The 19578-nt window shown below is 35.7% G+C and overlaps 3 protein-coding genes across 5 annotated transcripts; 2 read left to right on the forward strand and 1 right to left on the reverse strand.

Annotated features, from left to right (window-relative positions):
* Positions 1-2865: 2865 nt before the first annotated feature.
* LOC111367051 lies at positions 2866-8019 on the forward strand. Of its 3 annotated transcripts, XM_022987744.1 has the most exons (7): positions 2867-3281; positions 3858-4001; positions 4234-4314; positions 5380-5520; positions 6390-6446; positions 7323-7418; positions 7507-8019. In XM_022987744.1, exons 1-7 carry the CDS (start codon positions 3057-3059, stop codon positions 7696-7698), a joined length of 936 nt encoding a protein of 311 aa, XP_022843512.1. In that variant the 5' UTR covers positions 2867-3056; the 3' UTR covers positions 7699-8019. The 3 variants fall into 3 exon arrangements, with proteins under 3 accessions (XP_022843521.1, XP_022843529.1, XP_022843512.1); XM_022987753.1 differs by lacking the exon at positions 7323-7418 and having other exon boundaries at positions 2866-3281; positions 7459-8019; XM_022987761.1 differs by lacking the exon at positions 5380-5520 and having other exon boundaries at positions 2866-3281.
* Positions 8020-9290: 1271 nt separating this feature from the next.
* Positions 9291-9804, forward strand: LOC111373966. Its single transcript, XM_022996567.1, has 2 exons — positions 9291-9631; positions 9717-9804. Exons 1-2 carry the CDS (start codon positions 9291-9293, stop codon positions 9802-9804), a joined length of 429 nt encoding a protein of 142 aa, XP_022852335.1.
* Positions 9805-11021: 1217 nt separating this feature from the next.
* Positions 11022-19032, reverse strand: LOC111367071 (casein kinase 1-like protein 2). The gene is made up of 14 exons (XM_022987774.1): positions 18708-19032; positions 18565-18605; positions 15834-15903; positions 15586-15734; positions 15374-15469; positions 15215-15285; positions 13925-13986; positions 13761-13824; positions 13593-13677; positions 13384-13510; positions 13177-13259; positions 13035-13098; positions 12723-12862; positions 11022-11842 (listed from the first exon to the last, which is right to left on the reverse strand). The coding sequence occupies exons 1-14, from the start codon at positions 18781-18783 to the stop codon at positions 11540-11542; spliced, it is 1431 nt and encodes a 476-aa protein (XP_022843542.1). The 5' UTR covers positions 18784-19032; the 3' UTR covers positions 11022-11539.
* Positions 19033-19578: the final 546 nt, after the last annotated feature.

The following is a 19578-nucleotide window of genomic DNA, read 5'->3' on the forward strand; positions in this document are numbered from 1 at the left end:
GAGAGGGAGAGTCTGTGTGTAGAGAGGCCTGTCAGGGGTTACGAGGGTTTTGACGAAATGTTTTTCGTTTGAGCATAGGAAATAACGAAACAAAGTTCACAAGTTGAGGGCGATTAAATAAATTACGGGTGGACTTTAGTGAAAATTAAGATTTGACGCTATCTAGCCCCAAAAATGTTTAGCATTCGTCTGGGCCACAAAGATGACTCGAAGTTATGAAGCATTTTGATTTATTAATGCTAAATAAAATTGGGGAAAAATTCATGAATCAGGCTTTAAGTATGGCCAATTCAAATTCCAGGCCCAAAGTTCTAACATGCAAAAATCAGGTTTGTGTTAATTAATTAAAAATATTTTATTAATGAAGCATATTACGGTCACAGTTATAAAATTTATGGTCACAGATATGTACTTTAAGATCACAATGTCACATATTATAAAAATAACTGGTCACAGATTCTTTCATCGGCCACAAATCAAAATTATTATAAGTCACAGTTTTTTAGTCGGTCACATATTTTCAAATTAATTGATCACAAATTATTTTTAAATCGCAAGTTATTGAATTTTTAGATCACAGTTTATTTGCCAGTCATAGATTTTGGAATTAGTTGGTCACGGATCATTTTTTTAGTCACAAGTTATCAAGTTTTTAGGTCACAAATAACCAAATAATTGGTCACATACCACTACCACCCTCACCCTGACACCACACCACCATGACGACCACAACCATCACCACCGCACCACCACCGCCGTCAACAAAAATCAACGTTGATCCACCATCGCTGCTAGCACACCTACCTATACAACCAACAAATACCATCTAAAACCACACCACCACCAAAACAACCCCCAAACTACTGCCAAATTCAACCACCACCACAGCCGTCACCACAAAACCTCCACCACACAAACACATCACCACCACTACACAAAATACTGTCCAAACCCCCTCCAAACCACCAGATTCACCACCACAGTCGCCACCACAAAACCCGCCATTGCCACCGCCACCACCACACAAAACACCGTCCAAACCCACAAAATCACCAGCAACCCGAACTGTTTCTACTTCTTTGCGTTGATACAGTGCTTCGCCTGTGAAGAGTCACCGAGTGGGACTGCTTCAAGGCGGTGCAGAGCTTCTTTCGCGCTGACTGGTATGGCAAAAGTGAGGCGGCGCGACGGATCTGCATCGCCATGTCATCTCCTCTTCATTACAGAACCATCGGCGACAAAAACCACCATCTCCGATCAAGAAGATTACAGATACCAGCAAGCAACCGCACCAACTGCCATCTCCGATCTCTTCATCATAGCGCATCGCTAGTGCTGTTTATGGGGTGGAGATCCGTTGATTCAATGGCCGGTGTTACGATGGCGGAGGCAGCGTGACAGGGGGGAAGAGATGAGAGGGAGACGGATAGTGAGTGTGAGAGTGGGAGTGGAGAATGAATAAATTAGGGATTGTAATTGAATTAGGGTTTGGAGTTATTATTCAAACCTGATTTTAGAACAAAAATACTTTTATCTTGATTTTAGAATTCCAATTTTTAAACACCTGGAAATCTATAATTTCCACATAAAATTATGTGCAACCCATAGTCAAGCTCACGATTTTATTGTATGTACTGTTACAAATACGAATTCAGGAGCTCGAGTGAGTACGGACGGTCGTTAATCATTCATAACAATGGCGGCAATAAAAATCAAATATATCTATTAGTATAATATCACTATATTTCATTGTACCATTTATCAATTGTCAAAGTGATAAGGCATCTCTAAAATTTTAGAGAGGAGAGTTGTTCGAATCTTTCGCATTGCATGAAAATCACTACATCTTCGAATCTTTTCAAAATTTGAAAGTATATATTTATGTTACACTTAAAAATAGCACACACCAAATGCCACGGTTGTTGAAGTTTTGTCAATTCTAATGGAGACCACAGTTCGAATCTTTTCCCATTGCATTGGTTTTAATCAAAATAATAAAAAATATTAAACTAAAGTAACTAAATTAAAGATTGTTCTTGTAAAGAGTCGAACACTTGACCTCCCGCTTACAAAATGAATACCTTTCCATTTGAGCTACCAAACTAAACTTGAAGTAAATGGAATTACCTCATATATTTTCAAAAAATAAATACATTGACACTAAAAAAAAATAAAAAATTAATACCGACGGATCCAACACCGGTGGCCGCGGGTGCTCGCCGGGTTAAAATGCTCATATTTGCCACATTCAAGCCATTAAAAAAGATCCCATACTTATAAATAGCTGAGTACTTTTTGATTTTGATTATTTGAAATATTTCTTTCACTTACTCATTTGTAATCATACATTTAAAAATAAAAAATTGCACGATAACTTTTCCTTTCTTTTTTAACCATACTTATAGAAAAGTTCTAAAAAAAAAAAAAAAGGAAAGATCAAGAAATGGTCATTCAAAACCCCAGTTATGACATCCATTTTCTCACACTTTGGATCACATGATTCTTATAGGTAAATGCTATTTCACATCTTAATCCGAAATAAAATGGCTAGAGGGGAGAGAGGACATATTCCTTTTCCTGAGGGTACTTCAATAAAGACAGAGTGAAGCTTATAGTTAAGAGAATTAAAACACGTGACTATAAGCATGATCAAAATAAATTATTCAAATTCTCCCTTATCAATAATCGGTGTCAACTCCAACCTCGATGTACAAATGAACTTTATTTGATGTACATAATTTTTGTACATCAGGGTGATCATGCCTATCATGGACGAGGCCACATTTTGGTGGGTCTCACTTTATGAGCGGCATGAACAACTTTATGGATAAAAATTATTTACAAATTTTCCAGTACAAATAGATAAACTCGTACCAGTTCCCCAGTCCAAACCGGAATTATCTACTTCACAGAATTGTTTTGCCGACCTTTTTTGACAGATGCAGTGTTGGCAGAATATGATTGGCTGTCAAAACTGTTTTTTCCTAGTGGATTCTGAGTTAAAGAAGATAAATTTGTATACTTTCTCATTAAATCCTTCTCTGTTTGTGTCCTAAATGCGAATGCATATTCTAGTTAGAGAAATTTCCGTCCCGTTGATTCATAAGCAGATAAGTGAAGCCCGGGCGAGACTGAAGCAGCCGGAGACAATACGACGGCGTAGAGCGCTGAGGAGAGTGGATAAGGAGTTGGAAAAGGGGAATTACAAGTCAGCTCTGTCTCTGGTCAAGCAGTTACAGGGTAAACCCGGTGGTCTTCGTGGCTTTGGCGCCGCCCAACAGGTATTTTCCTACTTCTTTCGAACTTTTATTGGATTAGTTTCTATATTTGAAAACAATAATGGATTTCCCTTTATAGAAACTTGTTTGCTGAAACAAAAACATGTTCAAATAATTGCATATAATGATTGGAAATGTGTAAGAATGTAGCGATAATTTAACAAAATGAAAGATCAACTGATTTTTACCTTAATATTTCGTAAGTCATAGTGTTTGAAATAAAGGGTAGCTTTTTATTAAATAATTAAATTTTAAGAGCACGTTTGTCTAAAATAAGAATTCAAATTTATCTTTTTTATTTCAGAATTTTGTTCTAATAGATGCCAAGGTTTGTGAGTTAATTTTGCATTTTCTGTTGACTTGGGAGAACGTATTGAATATTTTAGTTTGTGAATAAGGTTTATGTAAGATCTAGTATTTTCTAATCACTTGAAGCAATTGGTCGTTAACCATAGTATTGAACGACATCATGCCAAAACTTAAGAACCTAGTTAAAAGCAAGATAGATTATGTATATGAAATGCCCAAGTGCCTAGAAGAGCATGTCAATAATTTGTTTGAAGTTTTTATATTGTGCAGGTGCCTAGAAGAATATCATCCTTGGATGAACTAAAGTTGGGTGGAGAGGTGGAAATATCCTCCCTGGAATTGATAGTTGATTCAGTTCTTCGTTCAATCAAATGTAGCTTAGAGTTTGCATTGTGGGAGGATGATGAAGAAGAGGTGTGTCTTTTTTTCTTTTTCCTTTTTTTTTTTTCTCGAATTCCAGAATTTTTTTTCCTCATATTGGTGCACATGAAAGGCACAAGAAATTTACATTTCAGAAAGAAGCTCTGCAAAAAATTTTGTTGAACAAGCAATATCATACAACAAAATGTTTTAGGATATGCATTGGATACATCAGTTGGATTCTTCTGTTTCTTTTCTATTTTGTTAAATCAATAATCTTTAACAGGTATCATTATTGGGATTCAGAAATTTGATGAATGGTGAAATTAAAGATTCTCCTTGTGAAGATCATCTAATGTGTATGCAGGTAAAATGCCGTTTCTCCTATTACATCATTTGGCAAAACCAATATTCTATGTGCTGCAGTTAGAAAGCCTCTTTATCAATGAAGGTGTAACAAAATTTATAGGTGCAATCTAATTGAACCTAGAGTTTCCTATCACTGATGCAAGTTGTTAAGTATTTGCTTCTAAAGTAGATTAAAATGGGAAAATACACACAAGTTTATTATATCAATACAAGGCATAACAGAAATCAAGCGAAAAGAATTCTGAAAAATGGTCGTTATATAGCATTATGACATCTTTATCAAATTACTGAGGTCATATATCAGTTGTATGTATTCACGTCCAAAATTGGGTCACTGAATACAAGTCACGCCACTAACACTGAAAATATATCCGAGATCATTTAATGCAATTACTCACATTATAACAATACTTGGTGGTTACCATGAAAATCCATATGAAATTCCTCTGCATGTTGGGGACCTAAGCTTTCACTGAACTGTGAGGAATGAAAAGCTGGCTAATTAACAGATTATATCTAATTCTTCATTTGTTTTGTCTGACTGCGGACATCACTAGCGTAATAGCAGAGGATACATGTACATATCATTCCATATTGCATGCTAAGATTTAATATGAGAGCTCTGGAATTTTTCCATGAAAAGTAAGAATATGATCTGCACTACCCTAGGTCATTCAAGTTTCAGATCGCATTCTAAAATTCAATTTGAGTTAAATTATTGCTCAGTTTTAGCAAGTCCAATTTCTTCCTGTACTGGTACAAGCTTACACAATCAATTGTTTAAAAAGCAGCTCTATGTGTCGAACATGCTTGCTCTTCCTTTTTCTCTCAGTTTATGATTTAAGCTTTTATATTCTGTCAATAGATCACATTGGATCTGCAACTCTGCAATGTTAGTGGTGCTTTATACACAGCATTTTCCAGCAGTTAATTTATTGAATTTATAATACATTTGCACAATGAGTATTTGTAGTTCAGAACTCTAGCAAATTTTTCGTTTATTGAGTTTGATAATTTTGCATCATCCTTCTGTTCTTCACGGTTAGCAATTGTATGCTTGCAGCATGAAGCGGGTCATTTCCTAGTTGGTTACTTGCTTGGGGTTTTACCAAAAAGATATAAAGTACCTAGTGTGGAAGATCTAAAGCAGGACAAGTTTGCTCAAGGGAATGTGGAATTTCTAGGCTTTGAGTTTCAAAGAGATGTAATTGCACTCTTATAACTTGATATCTTATCTGCTGCTACTAATATTATGGCATTACTGAAGAGCTTCCAAATCTAGCTAAATAATTGCTTTCATTTGTTTCAGTCTGCCCTAATATATGAACAGACCATGCAAAAGAAAATTAACATGTATTTTAAATTCCGTGTTCTGTTGCTTGACCAATTCCTCATAAAATTTTAAGCCATTAGAGCACGATTATCCTTAATCTTATATGCAACATTGTTCCTCATAAGCAGGCCTAGTTTCTTTTTCCAAATCGGGCCAGCGTGTGAAATTACAGTATAATTCTCTCTCCTATAAGTCTATGCTGCAGTGCGGGGGTGAGGAAATGGGGTGATTTTATTCAGTACATGCACAATTTCATTTGGTCAATTGAGCTTTTTGTAGAAGCTTAGGATAATCTCTATTGTAACAATTATTTCTGCCATTTCTGCAAATCTGAATATAATAAACTGTGGCTGATAAGTGATAATGATGGCTTTAACCATCAATATGTAGAGTAACCTCATATCTTGTTGATCAACCATAGAAATTCATGTGATCAGGGCCAGCTGCCTCCGTGCATGTCAAAACTCTGAAATGTCATTCCATATAGATCTGGAGTAGGGTCATTGAATGCAAATGCTTCATTGGTTCTTCTGCATTTGAGCTAAGAATACTATTAGTTTCCAACTTCAAAGCTCTATCTTTTGTTACTAATCTTCAGTGAAATGATACCTAAAGAATAAAAGCAAACGTGGGGTTTAAACCATACCAAAATGAACCAGGGGACTTTTACAAGAAACTGGGGCTCTTAATTACCTTATCTTATGACCATGTTTACCTTTCTTGTGCATCCATTTGTGCAGGTTTATATTGAAACCATGTCAAAAAAAATCTTTACCAAAGGAAAGCTGAGTAATGAGGTGAAATTTCTTTTCAGTTACTTTTTCATGTTTCTATTGAAGTTGCAATAATTGACAACATATGAATGTTGCCGCATCCATTGCTTAGATATTTTTTACTTCCATGACAAAAATACATAATCATTGTGATAAACTGAGTTAGGTTGACCAAATTACTAGCAAGAATGGGTCCTGCTAACAGTGACTGTTGCTGCAACTGTTAACTAGTTTCGTAGAAAAGCTAAAATTAATATTTAATAATCATTGCATCACATAATGATGAGTGAATGCTCTAGGTCATGAATTTAGAGGATAAAAATTCAATACCCATGGTATAAACTCTCTTAAGAACTGCTCTTGGGTTGCCTTGTCATTCATTTGTTACATATCCTATTTTCATTTTTCTAGAGTAGGAAATTTGAAATTGTTTGAGGTGAAGAGAGAGATTTAAGTGATCTTACATTATCTGAAGCTATATTTGTTAACCATCTACTTTAAATTTTGTAAAACAGACCTTTTTGCATAGAAAACTATTATGTGGGCATTGTTATTATATCAATGTTTTTAATATAGAGTTCACCATTCGAATACGAAATCACTCTGGTAGAACTTAAAAGTCAACCATGACATTTAATCTGAAATTTCAGAGCTTCTTTTTATCTGCACAGTGCCAAGATCACTTAGCAGGGGAAATTTTATCGCAGTCCAATAAAAGCATAAGCAGGCTGTTGTTTGTAACCAGAATTTCTTAGCTAAAAAATATTAAGGGTGCTAAATAATTCTACAATTTTTTCCTCAGAGAACTTCTTGTTTTTTGTGAATATTGTTCTATATTATCTGAAAGGGTATATTAGCATATTCTTAATATTTGGTGGTGGCACACTTCTTCTTTGACAGACTTTGAAAAAGTTTTTACGTGTAATACTTGGAGGCTTGGTCGCAGAGCATTTTATGTTTGGGTACTCAGAGTTACTACACTCTGATGTCGAGAAGGTTATTTTATTCTTTATTATGGTGCAAAATCTTGATACAGTATGATGGAGTGCTAACTGTTGGTACATCTACTGCGTCTGTGAGACAGTTGGAGAGGGTGCTCAAGTGGCTGGGCTTCACAGAGATTGAAGCTGACTCTCTGATCAGACAGGCTACTGTGGATACAGTCTTGATATTAAGTCGTCAAAAGGAGTCCTGGTCGAGCCTAGCAGAGGCTATGGCTTTGGGAAGATCAGTTGGCCTTTGCATTGATACAATTGAGAGAACTTTGAATTTCTAAGAAATATAGTTATTATTTTGGTTGGCCGAGGCTGTTATTCAGCTGTGAAAACCTGTATGTCGGCTCTTTTGCTCAACCTATTCTACTGTTGGAAAAGGAAATTGTGAATGGAGAGACTCTGGTTCACTCTTAGCTCTTTCTTGTTAGGAAAGAAGGTGAAAGATGCGATGGAATGAAAAATAAAGAAGGAATTGAATTTAATTGTAGACTCTGGACAATGGTTGTCCTTTGACGTAAATGAACTTGTGCCTAAGTTGCTTCCACTCTTTCAAAATCTGTGATACAATTCTCACCTCTTATTTCAAAATTCACGAAATTCAATTTTTCCTTTTTCCAATTTTTTGATAGACTTTCCTTCTACATACGTAGACAGACCTTAAAACTTCCATATTTTCCTATTTTGTGTAATTTTAGTTTTGTGAAATTGTTAAATATATTAATCATAAGCAAATTAATCATTTCAAAGGCGGCTGCATATTTCCCTGAATCCAGCATGATATACGAGTAAGTAGAGAAATATACTTAGAAAGTCTCGATGATTTTTGATTAATCAAAGTTGTGAACTATCTTTTTTTCTTTCATAGCATACATCGTCTTCTTACGATCCCCCGTACTTTCATCCCTTCTCTTTGCATTTGCTCTAAATATAAGGATAAAGCTGAAGTAACCGAATAGCTTGACAGAGTGGGTGACTGACCCACACATTTTGCGCTTGGGTTTCGCGTGAATTAAAAATGTTGACCCCCACGTGTGTGTTAGGTTATCCCATATGTTATTCCCTATGTAAATGTAGCAAAACCCTTAAATCTAATCCCCTATGAGTTTGCTCTAGTTACCATTCTCGTCTTTTCCGATGTTCTCCCTTTGCCTTGCGAATTCTCAAGTCCCACTCTTGCATATCGTAGGGTCCCTAGACGTATAAAAGACAGTAATACACCTTTTGGGCATAGCCCAATGGTGTAAAGGATAGGAGTGAGATTATCTCACGCCTTGCTTGCAGCCGCAGTGTGAGGGTTCGATTCCTGAGACATAAAATTGGACTCTTTATAGGCGCAGTGTAAAGGCAGCTCTTGTTCCCTAAACTGTTGGGGTACATTCCGCAATTTACTTCCTTCACAAAGCTCTAGAAACAAGACGGTATGAGCCCTTAATGTTGGAGTTCAACTCTTTTTTTTTTTAGAAGACAGTAATATTATTTTTCTTACCATGCACATGACAAGAAGCTTCTTCAATGTACTATATTCATAGGGCATTGAAAATCCTCGTAATAAGCATCTTCACTTCTATTATTATATGTATCGTGATGATCCTTGATAGATTTTCTCTCTCTAGTTGGGGTTTTGCTCCTGTAACAGGGAGGCGGGTTTTCCCAGCAAAACCCCTCTAGTTGCTACAAAACAACCAGTGCACGCACACACATGAACCTCGTAAGCACCGCCACCCCACCGCCGGGACAAACCACCATAAACGCCGCCAAATATACGGAATCACGTACATCCTTAGACGCTACCGACAAACCAAACCACCTGTTCATAAAACCTCGTCCAGAGGGAAAAAAATCTTGTACTAAATTCCCAGAAAAAAAAAAAAACATGGAACATTTCAGATCAAAATCATGCAATGGTGGAAGAATGCAAATGCAGAGTTACAACAAAGCCAACTCAAACATGCAAGATTTCAGGTGTTACGGTATTGCTTCATATAAATCATCACCCTCGGGTCCAAACAAAACCCGGATGAATAATAATATTGCTGCTAAAGATCAATGGAAGTTCAAGAAAGGGAAGTCGACAAACGGGTCGGTTTCGAAGAACTGGGGTTTCGGTGACCTGGAGCTGCAGAGGAAGAAGAGGGTGGCAAGCTATAAGGTGTACACTGTGGAAGAGAAAGTGAAGGAATCTATTAAAAAGAGTTTTAGGTGGATTAAGGAGAGGTACACACAAGTAATCTATAGATAATCTTATATTTGCTGTAATTACTGCTCTTTTTTTTTTTTTTTTTTTTTTTTTTTTGGTTAGGGTGAATAAATATATTGGTCAAAATCTCCAGTACAACTACTCTGGAACATTCTTGGACATCGAAAGTCAAACATTACAAAAGGTCTGAAGATCCAAAGCATTAGATTCAAAATGAATAGTTTTAATGCTTCCTGCAATTTCGTCTAATCAAAACTAGAACATGAAGGGTTGACCCTCTACGTAATGTAGGGCATTCCACTTCTTGTTGAATCACTCCGACATCAAGAGGGAGAGTTATCCTCTTTTTATCTTTTTGGACTACAGTGGGACGAGGATCATCCATCTTTCCTTTGAGCTTGTCATTGCAAGCTGCTTTCGTCTGTCATTCCTCTTGATCGTGGCCATTGATTTTATTCATTCCCTTCTTTTTGCTCACAACCTCAACAAAGGCATTTTCTAGTTCTTCCCTTTTTTATCTTACCCCTTTGTTCTTGTATTTAGTACCTTATATCTCTTTGCTGTGATATAAGTTGCCCACTTATAGTCGTCTTCTTCAACCAACCCCTCTTTCTTTTCTTCTTTCATATTTCTTATTAACCACTCTCTGTGGCATATTTTATTATTACAAAATTAAAACAAAGTACAATAAAAATAAAAATAAATGTAAAGTTCGTCCGTCCAGAGATGAGAACTACAATGAAAGGTTAAATAACTCTACTTCATGCACCTCACGTTATCATCATCATACATGATGTCTCTCAGGCTCTTGATCACATCCACTCTAATAAAAAAAATTGCGTAAATTGGTGATTGTATCCAAGTTGTCTCACTAATATGGTCAAAAGCATTTCCAAGCATATTCTCTAGACCGCAGACATAAAGGTTGAGAACCCGCAGCTCAAATTCATCAATTTCTTAAATGGGACATGGCAAAACTTTGAACAACGAAAATTTGCCTACTCAGATTTCAAGTTGAAGTTATTTAAAAAAAGATGATGAGTAGATAGGGCAAAATCAGCAAAGGAAAGTCTCTTAATTTTTCTTTGGTAATTTCAAATGTAGTCAAGGTTGGTTTAAAATGTGGAGAAAAAGGACATGCTGCGTCTTGTAGTTTTGCTGCATAGATACGGACAGAAAAATCTAAGCAAAATAGCAATCTAGTTCAAGTATATTAAGTCACCAAGGTGAGAGTCTTTGTAGTCACGGGAGAATCCATAGATGGGAGGTTATACCTTCAGACGTTCGGTGAAAGAGAGTATTGAAATCAATCTTACAACACAAGATCGTAGTCCATACGACCAATTTATCTTACCAAACACGTCATCAAAAACTAGGAAAAAGCAACAGGGAAATATTTCAAATTAGTAGAGTAAATTGTTGGTCAAAATTCATTTTGCGTGAAAGCTGTTGAAAATAAATTCCAAGAAATTAAGGAGTATCACATCAATGATACAGAGCCAAGGATTTCACACCCATACGTGGTTCTCAACCACAATCAAACAAACAAAAGCAGTGGCAAAAGCCCATCCAGCTACTTGAATACTTAAAAACCAACCGCATAGATTTTGTTGAAAGCTAGCGTTACAATGGCAAATTTACAGTTCCAGAAAATACCCGGCATCGGGAAGAAATAAGGTTTGAGAGGTAGGAATAGAAGGCCACATGGAATTAAAGACCCACGCCGCCACAGATCAGTGCACGTTCAGTTTCATAATCTGCTTTGTCTATTTATTGGCTACAGATCTTCGCGAACATGAATACCAACCCCCATTTCCTTGATTTTCCAAATCAAATCTTCCCCCAAAAGCATCTTCAACATTCTTAATCCTACCTCCATCTATAACACAAACTGATGATAAACAAGAACGTGACAATGCGTGCATTCAATAATGTACCCTCTCTTCATCATCGAAATTCAGATTCTCAATACCCTTTATTGTGGACTCATAGTTCCTTGTGCTAGAATTGTTCCTGCCAGAAGAGGCATGCTTTGGGTCAGAGGATCCACCGAGTGGTGAACTTCTTTGCCCACTTGATATTTTGTGCATAGTCCCTGGACTAGCCTCAGGGGTGCGAGAACGGGTGGGATCAGACTCATTTCCCATGGTAAAAGTGTCGCGGCTTCCAGAAACTGCACCTCGCCTCAATGATCCACTAGACCTTCCCAAAAATGTGGAGCCCGACATCTGTAAAATTCAGTTATTAAAATAGAGATCACATACATCACATTTTGAATTTTATTAAATATTTATTGTTAAATACAGAATCATCTGTATTTATACAAAGATCTTTTCCTGAAATATGTCACATAACTAAGACAAAGGAAATAGTAAGTATAACCTTTACTGGTCCTGACTACTGACAAGTTCACAACAAACTGGCTTTTTTCAGAAGGCAATTAGTTTATCTCATGTTAAATGGGCTTTCTCCCTCAGTGAGTAAACATAATTTGCTACTCATTTTTGTGGATTACAATTGCAACATTATGGTTGCTTTTCTCTGTTCAAATTCTCTTGCGCGAGGACCAAATGTGTGCAACTACTACTACCATTTATAATTGAGCTGGAAGAAAAATGCAAACTCTAGTACTTCATGCGGAGAAAGCATTCGTAATAAGATCCATATAGTCTTTAGGGCCAGAATAAGTTCAAACACTTTCTTATATGCTTCACTTTCTTACAGCGGAGCAGTCCTCATCTAAACAGACGTTGCCCACCAAGACGTATAACTATAAGATGAGAAAAGAAAAAGAAAACAAAATGCAGATTTGAAGGGAGAGAGGGACAAAAAGATGGCGATTCTATATAAAGAAAAAGGGTGATCAAGAAATGTTAAACCCGAATCTTACGATAATTTTCTCCGAAACTCCCTACTGGCCCAATTTGGATATGGAATCTGAATAAGAAAATGACAAAATTCTGGACCTAATAACTTTATGATAATGCATCATCTATCTCATTGCACCAAGCATATAGCTCAGCCCCTGAAGGACAGTTGCTATTGACCAACTACCAACTCCATTTCAAAGCTTTAATCTACAGTTAAAAATGACTTGTCGCCACTCACCACAGCATCTTTGCTTGTTGAATCATGTGCAACGGGACTCTTCTGCTTGGACAAACTTCCAGCATTTATAAGTTGTCCAGAATTTCTCCTTCGAGAAGGATCTGCAGACGAAGCACCACCTTGCCTCCCCTCTTCCTCGCCTGAATAAAGTCGACAAATATTAATTTTAAACCACAGGTATGTCAAGAAGGCCTTGGAGTGAAAAAAAAATACAGTGAAAGGACTCGATGGGATCGAAAATTCCTTTATCTATTATCCATCCATCTGGAGGTGCAGAGAGAGGAAGAGAAAGAAGCAATAACAAGAAATTACCAGGCTGTCGTTCAGCATTGGGGATTGCAGGGGGCAATCCTGAGCTTGTACCAAGAGTTTGGCCCTAAAGGAAGCATATACTCCATCAAATGCATGAATAGCAAATTACCTACTGAAAAAATTTCATCGTTATATCACTTACAAGAGTTCTGGAAGGAGGAGCACCCATCTGTGATTGTTGATACTTCAAAATAGTCCAATCAAAAACATAATCAAATTGGAAACCTGAAAGCAAAATGACAATTAAATATAATATCCACTTTTATCTACTTCCTCAGGGACAGGAACAGATGCATTCATGATAAATTCATAAATTAAAGTGAAAATTATAGGCTTGCTATTTTCAAACCTTCGCGAATGAAGAGGTCACGGAATAATCTCTTCAGATAAGCATAATCTGGTTTATCCTCAAAACGTAGTGATCGACAGTAATGGAAATATGATGCAAACTCTGTTGGATAACCCCGGCACAAAGCCTGACAAAAAGGTAACTCAGCATGCACACTTTCATATAGCCTATGAATAGACATCTACACAGTCTTATTCACAGATGAATACCTCAATGGAAGTTGAAACCTTTTTCTCACTTATCTTCTCATACTTCTGTTTCTTGGTTCCTGCTTTCAATCCTTGCCAAGGAAGGCTGCACAGAATAGATATCATGATGATGCCAGCTCAACATGCACAAGGAGTTAAAAAAAGAACGAGTCATGCAGCAACCGTCACCTTCCTCTTAAGAAGTACATCAGGACATATCCAAGAGATTCCATATCATCTCTTCTGCTTTGTTCTAAAAAAGAAGATACCAAAGTTCAAACGAAGAAGGATGTTCAACTAATGTGCAAAGCAGCGAAAAATAATACAAAGTTACAATTGAAAGAATTGCTCACCTATACCCAGGTGGGTATTCATGCTTGCATATCGTGCCGTTCCAGTCAAGTTTTTGTTCTCCCTGCAATGTCGATGATGGCGTACATTATATACATAACTAGTTTAACATAATCCAGAAATTCTAATTCATAGTAGCTACATCTTATTTAAATAAGTCATTGCAAAATTGAAATAACCCAATAAAAAAGAGTAATGTAAAGAAAATTTACTGCTCTGAAGGATACTTTCTATTTTGCTCCTAGGTTTAACATTAACAGGGCTGTGGTCTCTAATCAATCATAGATGAAATTGGTAATGAACTTTGAGCATTCAAGGTGAACTTGATTTATGACCGGGAGTATTTGTGCCTAGTATGTTTTCAGCTTTCAGTTTCGTTATTTTTCCCTGCTTTCTCTCTTTTTAAGCCAGTCAATGTAATCAAATAACCATTATACTATAGTTTCCATCTAAAGGGGGACACATTTACCAATTGCTGAACCTCAAATGGAAAGTTAACATCAAACCTAAAGAAGCAAAACAAATAGCATATATATATAGAGAGAGAGAAAAATATTCGACAGTTGCAAATTCAGAAAAGTAATGAAAAAAATACCATAAGAAATAGGTAAATCTCCAAACCACTCACAACCAATTGACTTCCAGCTTTACAAATAAGGATAAAAGGACACGTTTTCAGTTCTTTACTTTGTGTTCATTCTTTTTCCCAGAAAGATATTTATTTACTTAATTCAATTAAACATGTGACTTGGGACGTGGTTAATCAGATTCACTACTGTCTTAGCCATTGAAGCGACGTGCATTCCTACAAACCATCATTATAAATTAGTTCTAGCAACACAATGTTGCAGATACTGGTCTTCCATATCCATAATAACCAACAGTTAAGGACGGAGAAAACACCTTTGTGCTGAAGAGGGAACAACAAATGCAACAGTGTGAAGGTTTCTAAATGATCCAGTCACAAATTTGACCCACAATTTATCCTTAAATCTTCATGAAATTCACACCATGCCTCTTTAATATCTTTTCTTTTCGTTTTTTTATTGGTTTGGGGTGGGATGGGGGTGGGGGAGAGGGATATAACAAGTTGTGGGAAGGAAAAATTGGCAACGGCTGTCAGTATTTTTCAGTGAAGTCAAAAGGAAATTAATCTGAAAGTTGTAAATAAATCCCCGTAAATCACGTTAATCTCAAACAGATCAAATATAAGCAAACCCATCAGGCAAGATCAGGACAGCTGACAAAATAATTGGTCATGGAGGACAGAAATAATGCTCCAATAGTCTCACCTGTAAGAAATGTGTTGGTGAGTTGATGTGTCTCTATACTTCTTGGCCAGACCAAAGTCAATGATGTAGACCTACATTGGAGACAGTGGTTTATATATCATATGACTACAGACATTTTTTAACAGAATCCTCCAAATTAAATACGCCTTCAAATAGAACCTGATTTGCACGCCGTCCCAAGCCCATGAGAAAATTGTCTGGCTTGATGTCTCGATGTAAAAATGATTTAGAATGAACAAATTCAACACGATTGATCTGGAGTTAATATTTGATAAAGCCAACATATTTAGTTATGCACATGAATGAACAGAAAAGAGTATCTCTTTTTAATGAGGAAAGCAGTGAAACCAATATTAAATTTAAGAATTAACCATTTGATCTGCAAGCATGAGAACTGTCTTCAAAGAAAGTTTCCTACTGCAAAAATTGAATAGATCTTCTAGACTGGGCCCAAGCAAATCCATTACTAGAACATTGTAGTCTCCCTCCACACCAAACCATCTTACATTTGGTATTCCAGCTGCAATTTAAGGACTATTGTAATTAGAACCCAAATTCAATTGACACGAAGAGTTCATTTAACACCAATAATGAAAAAGGAACTATCAATGGTGATTACTTCCACCCTGCAGAATCCTGTATAACTTTGACTCGTACAGTAACTGAGGATGTTTTGTCTTGACATTTTCCTGAGAGCATCATCAAGAGTATCAGTCACTGTAATCTCATATAAATAGAGTCAACATAAAAACTTAAGAAGCGTACACACCATGAATAAACAAAAGGAAATAAATAGATGCAAGTTAATAGCATAGCATAAAAGTCTGCGTGCCGCCAGGTGTAGATAGTGATATCAGCGCATTTTCTTCTTTAATATCAATAAAATATTCAAAATGATATTTCCACTTGCTATTTATTTAGTGCAACATATATTTTCACATTGGGTCCATTTTTTTAATCAAATTAGTGAAATTAGAAAAAACATTTAACAAAGCATTGTTAGGTAAGAATCCCAGAAGAACACGACTCACCATAACAAAAAATTCCCATTTCTTTCTCCAGAAAGAATGTTGTACAATGGCTTAAGTAATGAACATAAGCTTAGGGTTCTTAAAGAAGTAAAAAGTTGCAACAAAAATATATTTACCCGATACCCTCTTCGCAAAAGGAGTATAAATTGCCAGAGCATGTTTAAGATGAGGTAAATTGGTAGGTACTAGTAGAGATGGTCATATTATGAGAATACTAGATAAAAAAATATCCAAGTACAAGCATTAGTGAACTGTCAATCAGGGTGTGAATGACTGTATCATTTATACTGGACATTCCATTTCTACGCATTTCCTCCTAAACCATCAGGCTTTATCCAAGGTGGTAGGGTCCTATCGCTAGGCCTAGGCATTTTAGCCAGAACCGAATCTCCCGGAATCGGAGGTTCTGGTCGGGTTCCTGAAAAAATAAATTAGGAACCGGAACTGAGAACCGAGTGGGTTCGGTTCGGTTCGGTTCGGTTCTTGGTTCCTGAACCAGGACCGTGGGTACTCGAATGGAACCGATTTTTATAAAAAAAATTATTTATAATTTATTAGTTGGAAAAAACATATAAAACCTAAAAATCCTAATTTTGGTAGTAATTATTCTAAAACCTATAACTCTAACCCTAAAAAATAAGATTGGTTCTTACTTTTTACATTTCACCTTGCATCAGATTGTTGCATCTCAGAGGTTATTATATATTAATATTTACAATTTGAGCTTTTTATAAATAAAAAATTTAAACAGATTGTAATATAAGTTAATGAATCAAAACGTTCATTTTTTTGCAATTCAAGCTTTTTACTTTCTTGTATTATGTTATTTTTTTTAATTTTTTTTCATAACGCATGGCAATTGAATTTGATATATTCATTGCTCACGTTGTGTTTTACTCTTTTGTTATCTTGAGTTTGTGGTTCTCTTTTTAAATATTTATTTTTTATTCAAACAGAGCGAGTTCAATGCGTGGACCATAATTTTTTGATACTATATTAGCTATGTATTTAATTAGTATTTTTTATATCAGTTTGTTTAAAAGTAGAAGAATACAAGCATTGTTTATAATTAAATTATATGCCTAGTGTGCATCTCTTAGAGATCGAATAAGATTTATTAAGAAAAGTAACTTTTTCCTCAAATTATAATTTCATTTTTTATTTTATTTTCTTCAATTTTCTTAACTTTTAGCATCCAATATTTTGCCTTTTGAAGATATTTTAACTGGATTTTCTTCACTGCATATATATTTTCGAGTAGCAGCATATTAGATATATATACCAAAAGGGTCTGTGTGAAATATTTATTAAATAAATGTATATAAAAATGTTATGGGTAGAACCAAAATCGAATCGGAACCAATGGTTTAGGTTTGGGTTTGGTTCCAGTATTTACAAAGATTTGAATGGTTTTATCTGTGAAATACTCGAAACATAATGGGTGGTTCTGGGTATTGAAATACCCGAAACGACCCACCCGATGCTCAGGCCTACCCATCACGTTCATAGTAGAGTAAGAAAATATGGTACCACTACATTTTTTAACTATATACAAAAGATCAATTATATCATTACAATGGAGGGCAGGAAAAACACCCACCATCCACGGGAAGCCATGATCTTCAATTGACAAGATTAAAAGTCATAAATTATAAACAACAAAAGATTCATAAAATAAAACCTATTAAAACAGCAATAAGCTAGTAAATGACTGGGCCCTTAAAGTGAGGAAATGAAATAAATCGACAAATACGACAAATTCCAGACTACTCAAAATATACAATATTTGTTGAAATCTCTCATTTCTCAGCTCAAGCACCCAATGGTTTACTAGTTTACTAGTTAAGTGTTCGTACAGAAAAAACTAATTTTTGCTTGCATTTACCAATAAATGTAGTACCTTACATCCCATTTTCTCTGTATTTACCCAATTTCATCACTAAACAATTCATGGTTCCACAAACTTCCCTCTCAAAAGCATATTGCCAATGCTCAATTTAAGTTTTCATACAGAATAAAATTGTGAAAACTCTAGAGCTCATAATCCATTAATTTTCAAGTTCAATTATTTCTAATACCAAACAAATAATCAAAAACTAAATTGGAAAACTGTCCCCAAAACCCCCGCGGGGGGGGGGGAAAACTGTCCCCAAAACCCCCGGCGGGGGGTGGGGGTACACTTTCAGAAATCCCAAATATTCTCAGCCAGACCATTAATTACATTACCATATGAAGACAATTTCATGAGTCAGCGACAAAGAAGATAAAGTAAAAACTCATCACCAAGAAACGGAAAAAAAAAAAAAACAAAAAACTCACGAGCTTAATTGCCACTTCTTCATTTGTCTGTATATTGGTCCCTGCACCCAGAGAAGATCCAACCATGAACACTCAACTAAAACAACACACATAACATGAATTATAAATAAACAAGCAAAATTAGATATAATTAGTAAAATTACCGAGATAGATCTCTCCAAAAGATCCACTGCCGATTTTCCGACCGAGTCGATACTTATTCCCCACTCGCGGCTCCATTGATAAAACCCCTAGCTCTCTTACTTCAGTCACAATCACAAAATTCACCGATTACAAACCCGAGAGAAAAACATAAAGATCTAGGGTTTCATATTGTTCCCATTAACTAGTAATTAATGAGCGATCAATTTTCTCTCTTGAAAACAATTACTAGGGTTAGGTACAGAACGGATGAGAAGAGGGAGAAAGAAGAGTTTCCACCGAGTTTCTCTCTCTACAAATATATACGGAACAACTACATCTATGCGCTGAAAGTCATGTCGTACCGTTTTTTAATATAAGAAAGGAAAAATTGCATCACTAATTTCCAACTTAAATTTCCATGTCATGTTAGTCCTTCATCTTTCAAGAATTGACTGTCAAGGGAATAAAATATTCAATCCTTAAGGCCTATTTGTTTTTGAGGAAGTTACATTGCGTCAACTTTATCTCATAGTCATTTTAATAATTATATAAAACACTTCAAAAAAGTAATTAAACATACTCAAAATCAATTTCTTATCCTCAAAAACTTATTTTGACATCTCAAAGTCTTCTCAATAAGCCCTCATACAATTAAACTTGAACTAGCCAACATTTTGATTACACATCGAAATGTAAAAAATCGAGGGAATACACCCACTAAGTGGCCAACCCATTAAGCATTTGGTAGTAGTCACCAGTTTTAGATTTAATGACTAAGCCCTTTTCGGTATAGACTAAAATCTAAAATCATTAATTTTAACTTATGACTTTTTAGCAACTTTTAATTTACATCAAATATGAGCTAAGCTCGCCTAAGGTCGTAACATCTTC

The sequence above is a fragment of the Olea europaea genome, chromosome 2, assembly GCF_002742605.1.
Source record: "Olea europaea var. sylvestris chromosome 2, O_europaea_v1, whole genome shotgun sequence".
NCBI lineage: Eukaryota > Viridiplantae > Streptophyta > Magnoliopsida > Lamiales > Oleaceae > Olea > Olea europaea.

Coding starts and splice junctions, on each gene's coding strand:
- LOC111373966 (XM_022996567.1), top strand. CDS start 9,291: ATGGAACATTTCAGATCAAAATCATGCAATGGTGGAAGAATGCAAATG. Junction 9,632..9,716: donor TTTAGGTGGATTAAGGAGAG/GTACACACAAGT, acceptor TTTTTTGGTTAG/GGTGAATAAATATATTGGTC.
- LOC111367051 (XM_022987744.1), top strand. CDS start 3,057: ATGCGAATGCATATTCTAGTTAGAGAAATTTCCGTCCCGTTGATTCAT. Junction 4,002..4,233: donor GGGAGGATGATGAAGAAGAG/GTGTGTCTTTTT, acceptor AATCTTTAACAG/GTATCATTATTGGGATTCAG. Junction 5,521..6,389: donor GCTTTGAGTTTCAAAGAGAT/GTAATTGCACTC, acceptor CCATTTGTGCAG/GTTTATATTGAAACCATGTC.
- LOC111367071 (XM_022987774.1), bottom strand. CDS start 18,783: ATGGAGCCGCGAGTGGGGAATAAGTATCGACTCGGTCGGAAAATCGGC. Junction 15,470..15,585: donor TCATGCTTGCAGATCAAATG/GTTAATTCTTAA, acceptor TATTAACTCCAG/ATCAATCGTGTTGAATTTGT. Junction 13,511..13,592: donor AGGTTTCAACTTCCATTGAG/GTATTCATCTGT, acceptor CCTTTTTGTCAG/GCTTTGTGCCGGGGTTATCC.